Source organism: Mustela erminea, chromosome 9, assembly GCF_009829155.1.
Source record: "Mustela erminea isolate mMusErm1 chromosome 9, mMusErm1.Pri, whole genome shotgun sequence".
NCBI lineage: Eukaryota > Metazoa > Chordata > Mammalia > Carnivora > Mustelidae > Mustela > Mustela erminea.
In genome coordinates this window covers 60,606,801-60,619,386 of record NC_045622.1, presented here as the reverse complement: position 1 = coordinate 60,619,386, position 12,586 = coordinate 60,606,801, and the positions used below count along the sequence as shown (strand labels likewise).

The window sequence follows — 12,586 nt, the reverse complement described above, 5'->3', positions numbered from 1 at the left end:
CTCTTCTCCCCTCCAAAACCCTCAGTTAGTTCCTCAGAATCCAGTCTACCATGGTTCATCTCCCCCTCCAATTTCCCCCAACTCTCTTCTCCTCCCCATGTCCCCATGTTCTCTGTGTTATTCCTTATGCTCCACAAATAACCAAAACCATGTGATAATTGGCCATTCTATTTTTAATTTAAGGAAACTATACTGTTTTCCACAGTGGCTGCACAAATTTGCATTCTCAGAATAAAGGCATGAGGATTCCTTTTCCTTTACATCTTCACCAACACTTTTTACTTCTTGTGTTTTTATTTTAGCCATTATTATAGGTATAAAGTATTATACCTAAAGTATTATACCTGCACAACTTCTGGCTTCCTTTTCTTTGTATTAACTTGCATTTGTTCAATTTAAACTTAGATATGATGTGTACACGATTAGGACCAACTGGCTAGAGTCAACCTCTCCTCTTAGAATCTATTTCAACATGGAGGACATGGGGAGCTGGAGAGGAGAAGGGAGTTGGGGGAAATTTAATGGGGAGAAGAACCATGGGAGACTGTGGACTCTGAGAAACAATCTGAGGGTTTTGGAAGGGATAGGAGTGGGAGGTTGGGTGAGCCTGGTGGTGGCTATTATGGAGGGCAGGTACTGCATGGAGCACTGGGTGTGGTGCATAAACAATGAATTCTCGAACACTGAAAAGAAATTTAAAAAATAATTAAAAATTTAAAAAAAATAATCTATTTCACATTTCCAGCTGGAAAAGCAAAGAAATAAAACAAAACAAAACAAAACCCACACAGATCATCCAGCTCACATATCAGGAAGCAAGCAAAGCTCCAAGCTCCTTGTTGACTAAGGGAATCCTTAAAGTCAGGGACAGAGTTGGCTCTGGGACCCATCTTTTTTTTTTTTTTTTAAGACTTTATTTATTTATTTGACAGACAGAGATCACAAGTAGGCAGAGACACAGGCAGAGAGGAGGCAGAGAGGAGGAAGCAGGCCCCCTGCCGAGCAGGGAGCCTGATGTGGGGCTCGATCCCAGGACCCTGAGATCATGACCTGAGCCGAAGACAGAGGATTAACCCACTGAGCCACCCAGGTGCCCCTTTGGGACCCATCTCTTGATGGCAGCCGCACTCCCCATCAACTCCCTGATTGTATTTCTTTTCATTTTGGCTTGACATCAAGGGAAGATAATGTAAAAGTGACTAACCAAAAATCTGTAGTTATTTTCAACAGTACTTAACATAAAGAGATTTTCAAGATTTGCTGTAATGGTTACTGTAGGCTATCCTAAAAATGTGTTCAAAACCACCAATATGCCATGTCAGTTCAGGTCTGCTGGGATGTAGATGCTGAGACAGCATCAGAAGTACAAGAGATGTACTGGGGAAAGGATAAAGGAGAGAGGGAACAGCGCTGACAGAGGGAGCGTCCAAAGATGCTCTAGATCTAACACTTGGGATGTGAGACCAGGATGGAAGGAGATAACAGCGTAGCTTTCATTGTAAATTTAATTTTCCTGATGGTAATTGTTGTTGAGTATGTTTCATGTGTCTGTTAGCAATCCATATGTCTTCTTTGGAAAAAAATGTCTGTTCAGGTCCTCTGCCTATTTTTTTTTTTTTTACAGAATTATTTGTGTTTTTGGTGTTGAGTTGTACAAGTTCTTTGTCTATTTTGCATATTACCCTACCATCAGATATCTCATTTGCATATATCTGCCCCTATTCAGTAAGTTTCCTTTTTGTTTTGTTGGTGGTTTCCTTTGATGTGCAAGAGCTTTTTATTTTCATGTAGGATCCAACAGTCTCTCCCTATATTTTTAATGTTTTGTATAGACAGAGAATGCAGACAGATTTTTCTCCCAATTTTTGTCTCTAGGACTTGACTAATTTTGAATAAGAGGAGGCACTTTGAAAGTAACTGGGTTGGTGAGCCCTAGATATCAAATAATACTAAATTATTGATATACCACCAGAGAATAGACACCTGGGCTCTTGCATTGTGTTGTACTTGGCTTATATAATCTGAATGCCATATCAAGGGACAGAAGACTATGCTCTTAGTTCGCTCCAGGTTGTTCCCTAGCAGTAGTCTTCAAGAGGAGTTAAAACAAATCAGTCTAATCAGCACCCCAACACCTCACACAAACATATACAAATCAGAAAAGCACACAATTTTATAATATTCCATATCAACACAGATGCATGTTTTAATGACATGTTTTAACAACATGCCTTCTCAAGCTAAGAGTTCAATTTTTTAAAAAAACTAATAATTGGAAGGGGAGGTGAATCATGAGAGACTATGGACTCTGAAAAACAATCTGAGGGGTTTGAAGTGGCGGAGAGGTGGGAGGTTGTGGTACCGGTGGTGGGTATTATAGAGGGCACGGATTGCAGGAGCACTGGGTGTGGTAAAAAAATAATGATACTGTTATGCTGAAAATAAATAAATGAAAAAAATAATAAAGCCTACCAAAAAAAAAAACAAACTTGAGATGAATGCCCCATTTCAGTGGAGGGTCTACAAATATACCAAAGGGTGAGGAGAGAGACAGAAGAAGGAAGATAATACTTTCTGTAAATTTTGCCCACTTCTTACAACAGAAGTCACAGTACAGTTTCATTCTTACCCCTCTATACCACCCTGCCTGCTATGGTGGAAGAGATCTCTTCTCTTCCTGCTATTGTCCCCAGTTGTGCTCCTGGCCTCAGATACTTACTTTATTATTATTACTATTTTGTCTTTATGGTCTGTATTTCAATTTCTAGTGCTTCATCTCTCAAACATTTAAGCATGTTTAATACTCAATCGTTTTAAGAAAAAATCTACTCTAATACTCTACTTGCTTCATAGATAAAGTTTCATAAGTTTTGTGATTTACTTTTCTTCTCTTCCTACATATTGTTAAATCTATTGTAATATAGCTTCTTGCCAATAAACCCTCTTACTAATGAAATCTTTGTAGAGACCCCAATGAATGTTCTTTCTATAACCATACCCTTAGGTCTATAAATTTGTACAGTCCTCTGTCTAATATCCTGGCATTGGCTCTATGACTGACTTTGGTCCATGGAGCAGTGCCAAATTTGATACAATTACAGACTTAAAAAAATACATGTACCTCCCACCTCCTCTCTTGGAACCTGATCAGTAACAACCTACGAACAAGCTTGAGCTTTCTAGCTTGAAAGGATGTAGTGGACATGAGTAGTAGAAGTGAGTACTCTCAAACGAGGCTGTCCTCCAGTCAGCCTCAAGTCAACCAGCCAGCTAACTGCGGGATACAAGATCAAGCACAGTTAGGAACAGCAAGACAATTCTGACCTATGAATTAACACAACTCCCTGGGTGATTCTTGGGCCTATGTACAAAAATAATTATTTCTTGTGTGCCACTGAAGTTTTGTGGTTGCTTGTTACACAGTTTACTGTGGCAAACTATTAACTGATTCAGTCCTTCATCAGAAAACACTGCCCTCCTTTCTATTCAGAGGTATTATATACACCAATAATTCTTTTCACATCTTTATTCATTCCTTTCAATAATCTTGGGTGGTCTTTTATTCTTATGTCCATTCTTTAAACATTACTGTCCTTCAGAATCTATATTGAAGCTCCTTTTCCTAGAATCCCTTTTGATAATTTCACCAATGCATTTATATATTCAATAAATATGTTTTGAATATTGTGTGTGTATGCACATGTGCAGGAACCATGCCCGTAGTTACTACGTCAAACAAGAAGAACAATATTCTTGCTCTCAGGGATATTTTGGTAAAGAGAAAAATCAATTAAAAAGCATATACATAGGAATTTTTATTAACCTTGATGATATAGTAACTTGAGAAACCCCTTTACTGACACCAGACCTTAAACTTGACACATGTGAATAAAAAAAGCCATAATGTGATTAACAGTATGAACAAAGGTACAGAACCCTACAACAAGCAAAGCAAAACACACATCTATTACTGAGACCCTAAGATGTGTACACATAAATCAATATATTGGGTTTCTAAAAATGTCTTAATCTCCTCAAAAATTACATCTATAGAATATTTTATCTATTATAGAGAAAGCTTATAGAATAACTTAAAAATGAGAAGGCAGTTTGTCCAGAAACTAAAATACATGCTACTAAATATCTTGTAGGAAAAAAAGGAAATTTCATAAAAACAAATAAACTTAAAGAACTTCATGATAAAATGTGGATGACACATGTAAAACCTGTAGCCAAATGAGTTTTCTTTTTTATATATCTAACCTCTACCAAAAAGAAAAATACATACCAACAAAGACAAAGTAGATGTTTGGTACAGAAATACAGATAATGACTAACACCAAGGAAATAGAAAAAATCATCAGAAATTATTATCAACAGTTATATGCCAATAAGTTAAGCAACCTAGATGAAATGGATGCATTCCTGGAAAACTATAAACTTCCAAAACTGAATCAGAAAGAAACTGACAACTTGAATAGACCAATATCTAGTAACAAGATTGAAGCAGTGATTTCAAGCAGTGTTCCTCCCAAAAAACAAGGTCCCGGGACCTGACAGATTCCTTGGAGAATTCTACCAAACATTCAAAGAAGAAATAATACGTATTTTCCTGAAGCTATCTCAAAAAATAGAAAGAGAAGGAAGACTTCCAGACTCTTTTTATGAAGCCAGAATTACTGTGATCCCCAACTCAGGCAAAGACCCCACCAAAAAGAATTTCAGACCAATATCCCTGATGAATATGGATGCTAAGCTTCATAACAAGATCCCAGCTAACAGAATCCAACAACACATTAAAAAGATTATCCACCATGACCAAGTGGGATTTATTCATGGGATGCAGAGGTGGCTCAACATTTGCAAATCAATCAATGTCATAGAATAAATCAATAAGAGAAGAGAGAAAAACCACATGGTCCTCTCAATTGATGCAGAAAAAGCATTCGACAAGATACGGTGTCCGTTCCTGATTAAAACACTTCAAAGTATAGAGAAGGGACATTCCTCAACTTCATAAAATCTATCTATGAAAAACCCACAACGAATATCATCCTCAATAAGAAAAAGCTGACAGCCTTCCCTTTGAGATCAGGAACATGACAAGGATGCCTACTCTCACCACTTTTGTTCAACATAGTATTAGAAGTCCTAGCAACAGCAATCAGACAACAAAGAGAAATAAAAGCTATTCAAATTGGCAATGAAGAAGTCAAACTCTCTCTTCACATATGATGTGATGCTTTATATGGAAAACCCAAAAGACTCCACCCCCAAACTACTAGAACTCATACAGCAATTCAGTAATGTGGCAGGACACAAAATCAATGTACAGAAATCAGTTGCTTCCTTATACATCAACAATGAAAATACAGAAAGGGAAACCAGAAATACAGATAAAGAGCAACTGAATTAAGTCACAAAAGAAAATAACTAGGACAAAGACAAAGGAAGAAATTAATGCAATAAAAATAGGAAAAAACTATGAAAAATAGAGAATATTAATGAAGAAATGATTCTAAAAATATTATTGAGATAGATACATTTCTTATAAATATGATTAAGGGAAAATAATTATAAATAAGATGCAAATAAGCCAAATTTGGACCCCCGAAGAGATCAAGAACTAAGTGACATGCTCTCAATTTGAAATACTTTTTACATTTTAAACACTATATACTAACAAATTTGAAAACAAAAGGAACTGAAAAAATAAAAAGGACAAAATTAAAGAATTTTTTTAAAAGATTTTATTTGTTTATTTATTTAACAGATCACAAGTAGGCAGAGAGGCAGGCAGAGAGAGGAGGAAGCAGGCTCATAACTGAGCAGAAAGCCCGATGTGGGGCTTGAGCTCAGGACCCCGGGATCATGACCTGAGCCAAAGGAAGAGGCTTTAGCCTACTAAACCACCCAAGCACCCCAAAATTAAAGAAATTAATATCATATTCAAACCCTTCCTATCCACCACATTCCTCAAACAGGCAAATATACAATCAAAAACAGTAGGCCATGGCTTTGTAGTAAAGCTTGAAATCAGGTAATGTGATGCCCCCAGTTTTATTTTTGTTTTTCAACATTTCCTTAGCGATTCGGGGTCTCTTCTGATTCCATACAAATTTTTGGATTATTTGCTCCAGCTCTTTGAAGAATACCAGTGGAATTTTGAACGGAATGGCATTAAAACTATAGATTGCTCTAGGCAGTATAGACATTTTAACAATGTTCATTCTGCCGATCCAAGAGGATGGAATGGTCTTCCATCTTTTTGTGTATTCTTCAATTTCTTTCATGAGTGTTCTGTAGTTCCTCGAATACAGATCCTTTACCTCTTTGGTTAGGTTTATTCCCAGGTATCTTATGGTTCTTGGTGCTATAGTAAATGGAATTGATTCTCTAATTTCCCTTTCTGTATTTTCATTGTTAGTGTATAAGAAAGCCACTGATTTCTGTACTTCGACTTTGTATCCTGCCATGTTGCTGAATTGCTGTATGAGTTCTTGTAGTTTGGGGGTGGAGTCTTTTGGGTTTTCCATATAAAGAATCACGTCATTTGTGAAGAGAGAGAGTTTGACTTCTTCATTGCCAATTTCGATACCTTTTATTTCCCTTTGTTGTCTGATTGCTGTTGCTAGGACTTCTAACACTATGTTGAACAAGAGTGGTGAAAGTGGGCATACTTGTCATGTTCCTGATCTCAACGGGAAGGCTGCAAGCTTTTTCCAATTGAGGATGATATTTGCTGTGGATCTTTCATAGATAGATTTGATGAAGTTCAGGAATGTTCCCTCTATCCCTATACTTTAGGCAAACCATAAGTGACTCTTAATCTCACAAAACAAACTGAGGGTTGCTGGGGGGAGGGATTGGAAGAAGAGGGGTGGGGTTATGGACATTGGGGAGGGTATGTGCTTTGGTGAGTGCTGTGAAGTGTGTAAACCTGGTGATTCACAGACCTGTACCCCTGGGGATAAAAATATATTGTATGTTTATAAAAAATAAAAATAAATTTAAAAAAATCAGGAAGGGATGCTGGATTTTGTCAAATGCTTTTTCTGCATCAATTGAGAGGACCATGTGGTTCTTCTCTCTTCTCATATTAATTTGTTCTATCACATTGATTGATTTGAGAATGTTGAACCATCCTTGTAGCCGGGGATGAATCCCACCTGGTCATGGTGGATAATCTTTTTAAAGTGTTGTTGGATCCTGTTTGCTAGGATCTTGTTGAGAACCTTAGCATCCATATTCATCAGTGATATTGGTCTGAAATTCTCCTTTTTGGTAGGGTCTTTGCCTGGTTTGGGGATCAGGGTAATGTTGGCTTCATAGAAAGAGTCTGGAAGTTTTCCTATTGCTTCAATTTTTTGAAAGAGCTTCAGGAGAATAGGTGTTATTTCTTCTTTGAAAGTTTGGTAGAATTCCTCAGGGACTCCGTCAGGTCCTGGGCTCTTGTTTTTTGGGAGGTTTTTGATCACTGCTTCAATCTCATTACTAGATATCTGTCTATTCAGGTTGTCGATTTCCTCCTGGTTCAATTTTGGGAGTTTATAGTTTTCCAGGAATGCATCCATTTCATCTAGGTTGCTAAGCTTATTGGCATATAACTGTTGATAATAACTTCTGATGATTGCTTCTACTTCCTTGGTGTTAGTTGTGATCTCTCCCTTTTCATTCATAATTTTATGAATTTGGGCTTTCTCTCTTTTCTTTTGGATTAGTGTGGCCAATGGTTTATTGATCTTATTGAATCTTTCAAAAAACCAGCTTCTAGTTTCATTGATCTGTTTTACTGTATCTCTTCACTACAAAGCTGTGATCACCAAGACAGCATGGTACTGGCATAGAAACAGACACATAGACCAGTGGAACAGAGTAGAGAGCCCAGATATGGACCCTCAACTCTATGGGCAAATCATCTTCGACAAAACAGGAAAAGATATACAGTGGAAAAAAGACAATCTCTTCAAGAAATGGTGCTGGGAAAATGGGACAGCTATATGTAGAAGAATGAAACTCAACCATTCTCTTACACCATACACAATGATAAACTCAAAATGGATAAAAGACCTCAAGGTAAGACACAAATCCATCAGAATCCTAGAGGAGAACATAGGCAGTAATCTCTTTGATATCAGCCACAGCAACTTCTTTCAAGATTTGTCTTGAAAGGCAAAGGAAACAAAAGCGAAAATAAACTTTTGGGACTTCATCAAAATCAAACGCTTCTGCACAGCAAAGGAAACAACCAAGAAAACAAAGAGGCAACCCACGGAATGGGAGAAGATGTTTGCAAATGACAGTACAGACAAAAGGTTGATATCGAGGATCTATAAGGAACTCCACAAACTCAACACACACAAAACAGATAATCATATCAAAAAATGGACAGAATATATGAACGGACACTTTTCCAATGAAGACATACAAATGGCTATCAGACACATGAAAAAATGTTCATCATCACTAGCTATTGAGAGATTCAAATTAAAACCACATTGAGATATCACCTTACCCAAGTTAGAATGGCCAAAATTAGCAAGACAGGAAACAACATGTGTTGGAGGGGATGTGGAGAAAGGGGAATCCTCTTCCACTGTTGGTGGGAATGCAAGTGGGTGCAGCCTCTTTGGAGAACAGTGTGGAGATTCCTCAAGAAATTAAAAATAGAACTTCCCTATGACCCTGCAAGTGCACTCCTGTGTATTTACCCCCAAAGATACAGATGTCATGAAAAGAAGGGCCATCTGTACTCCAATGTTTATAGCAGCAATGGCCATGGTCGCCAAACTGTGGAAAGAACCAAGATGCCTTTCAACGGATGAATGGATAAGGAAAATGTGGTCCATATATACTATGAAGTATTATGCCTCCATCAGAAAGTACGGATACCCAACTTTTATAGCAACATGGACGGGGCTGGAAGAAATTGTGCTGAGTGAAATAAGTCAAGCAAAGAGAGTCAATTATCATATGGTTTCACTTATTTGTGGAGCATAACAAATAGCATGGAGGACATGGGAGTTAGAGAGAAGGGAGTTGGAAGCGGAGGTGAACCATGAGAGACCATGGACTCTGAAAAACAATCTGAGGGGTTTGAAGTGGCGGAGGGGTGGGATGTTGGTGTACCAGGTGGTGGGTATTATAGAGGGCACGGACTGCATGGAGCACTGGGTGTGGTGCAAAAGTAATGAATACTGTTATGCTGTAAATAAATAAAAAATAAATTGAAAAAAAATAAAACCGTAGGCCAATATTCTTTCTATTTACAGCAGAAGAGCAAATTTCCCAAATTTCAAGTGACTGGTTTTTTGTTTGTTTGTTTGTTTGTTTGTTTTTTAAGGGGGTGAAAATGGGGAGAGGCAGAGGGAGAGAGAAAGAGAGAATCTCAGGGGTTTGCTCTCATTAACTTCTCATAACCCTGAGATCAGGGATCCTGTCCTGAGCCTAAATCAAGAGTTGGATATTTAACAGCTGAGCCACCCAAATGCCCCAGATAATTTTTTAATTATGCAAAGTATACCATAAAATAGTAACATAGGTAAAGGTGCACAATTCATTTTGCAAAACACTTATAATGTTAATTTCAAAGGCAAGTGCTATAGAGTTAATATAAAGACATAAAATTATAGACATAGTTTCTTCATGAATTTATTTACAAAAATTGTAAATAAGAGATTAGTTAATAATAGTGTATTAAAACTAAATAATAATCAAGAAATGTTTATCTCATGGTACATAAATGATTTGATTCAGCAAAATTATATACCTTATTATAAGATAAAAGAAACAAAGTTCATATTATTATCTTAATATCTGTAGAAATTATAGGAAATGATTTTATATGGTTCTATATGAATTTATAATAAAACAGTAAAAATGAAAACTTTCTGGCTTAATAAAAGATACATACAAAACAACCCTACTTTGTATCATACTCAACAGAGACTCCATCCTACCAACATTAAGTGCTACTGATGAATCATTTTCATATCAGCAAATCAGAATAAGGTTTTTACCAAATTCAGTAAACTCAATCATCTGGAAGACATTTCTTGTAGTTTTGTTTGTTCCCTGTGGTAACAAAATAAACACTCTCCTCATATGAAAAAGAAAGAGCAAGACAAAGATATCCAGCATCACACCATAATACTAGTGGTTGTAGAGTGCTCAGCAAAGTGGAGAAAAACATGAAAATTTTTGTCCTTCTGAAATTAAAAAAAATGTATTTCAGGACAGCAGGAGTAAATGAATTAAATTCAATATGTATAGTTTTTGAGAGGCAAACAAGCACTTATATTGGATCAAAGAAATGCAATTCAGGGAGCACAGATTCAGGTAGAAACTCAAAGAGTGTCCCTGCTTGTAGAGTAAAAGCAAGGTGTTTGTTGTTGTTGTCATTATTTGTTTTTGTTTTTGTTTTGTTTTATGAGGAAAAATTAAGCTACTCTGGGTTATACATGTACAACATTTCTGAGAAGTAATGTTTGATGAGATTAGAGAATGGTCTTTTCAGTTTAACCTGGAATGCAGTGGTGGAATTACCAAAACTAATTTCAGATGATAGGTAAGAAAGACAAACTACAGGGAGAGTAGACAAAATAAGTAATTTTTATTTTTCCTTAATCCTATGCTCATAAAATAATGCATACTATTATCTTCCTTAATTTGATTAACAGATTTTTCTACCTGTCCAGATGATGTGTTTTTGAAGTCCATCTTGGAAAGAACTGCATATTCCACCAGTCTGTAGGGAAGCAGTTTTGTTGGGATGAGCTAGGAGAAATGTGATGTGTTGCCTAACTTATTTCCAAATTAGAAATTTGGAGGCTGAAACTTCATCAAAATAATCACTTTATGGACATTTAATAGCTTCTCCATCAGGAAGATAACATTGAGAAAGTAGAGAAATTTTGGTAATGATGGCAAAAATTATAACAATTAATTTAAAATATAACAAATACAAGTAAAAGAATTGTTCAAACTGGAAATTCCAGTCTCTATGTGGAAAGAAGACAAACTGGCATCTGGTTGTAAATGATTGCCTTCCCATCAGGCATCCATCAAACTGATTTCATGACCCTCAATAGTCTCATTACGCTTTTGTTTGTGGAAACCTGGTAAATGATATCTTTCATAGAGGAGATGAAATTCTCACAGAAAAGGTTGTGGGGATGCCAGTGATATTGGGATTCTGCAGACACTTACCAGGAATGCACCACTCAACACCATCCCTTTTCATGGACAAAACCAACACTCTCAGGAAGGCACTATTAGACTCTGACTAACCAGTCAACAGAAATATCCCTTTCCTTTTATTTCCTCCTATAGATTCTCTTCCCATTTTCTCCCCTTTACTCCTTTTCTCCTTCACTTCTCTTCCCCTCCCTTACAAATATCTCTTTCATATGCTGTGGGATTTGATGTCCTTAGAACCCAAAAGGATACTTATGACACAGTCTCGTATCTGCTTGGTTTTCACCCCATACACAATAGGGTTCATAGTGGGAGGCAAGAGCAGATAAATATTGCCACAATGATGTGGCAAGATGGAGGGATCTTGTGACCCCCAAATTGGTGGGAAAAGAAGCAGAAGAAGGCTGGACTGTAGGAGAAAACAATGGCACAGATGTGAGCAGTGCAGGTACTGAAGGCCTTCTGTCGAGCATCTGCTGAAGAGAGATTGATCACTGCTCGGAGGATCATGGTGTAGGAGACTGTGATGCACAGGATGTCAAAACCCCCTATCAGGAGGGCAACTTTCAGACCGTAGATAACATTGATTTTGATACTTCCACAGGATAACTTGGCTACAGCCATGTGGTCACAGTAGGTATGGTATAGTATATTCTCTCTACAATAGGGTAGTCTCTTGATAATGAAAGTCAAGGGAGTGACAAGCAACACCACTCTCAGAAAAGTAGCAAGCCCAACTTTTGCAATGACAGGATTAGTGAGGATAGTAGAGTAACGCAGTGGGTAGCAGATGGCCACATAGCGGTCTAGGGCCATAAGCATGAGAACCCCAGATTCCATCCCTGTTGAGGTGTAGATGAAGAACATCTGGACAAGGCAATCATTAAAGCTGATTTCCTTAAGATGGAACCAGAAGATGCAGAGAGCTTTAGGGATTGTAGTAGTGCACATGACAAGGTCAGTTAGGGAAAGCATAGCCAAGAAGTAGTACATGGACCTGTGCAAGGAGTCTTCACAGCAGATGAGGTAGAGGAGACCACAATTCCCTATCACAGCCACAGCATACATGGAGCAGAATGGGAAGGAAATCCACATGTGCATGTTCTCCAGTCCTGGGATCCCATTAAGAATGAATGAGACTGGGGTCAGGTCTGTTTGGTTCAGCATTAGCATGATCAGATTTTTATAATAGTTAAGACAGGTTATCAATATTTGTGTACTTCTTGTTTTTTTTGTTTGTTTGTTTGTTTTGTTTTCTGATCCTCCAGTATTATGGAAAAAATCTTTTAAAAAAGAAGATAAATTTTAGCCATATTTTCCCTCTCATTCTCCCTCTCTCTGTCAAGTGTGAATTTTAATATCAAACAACAAATATTTCAAGCATGAGAGA

The 12,586-nt window shown here is 37.3% G+C and overlaps 1 protein-coding gene across 1 annotated transcript; it reads right to left on the bottom strand.

Moving 5' to 3' along the window:
• Nucleotides 1-11,404: 11,404 nt before the first annotated feature.
• On the bottom strand, nt 11,405-12,369 carry LOC116600223 (olfactory receptor 52N4-like). Its single transcript, XM_032360359.1, is given in 2 exon segments — nt 11,405-11,532; nt 11,535-12,369. Coding segments are annotated over 2 exon segments (963 nt in total).
• Nucleotides 12,370-12,586: the final 217 nt, after the last annotated feature.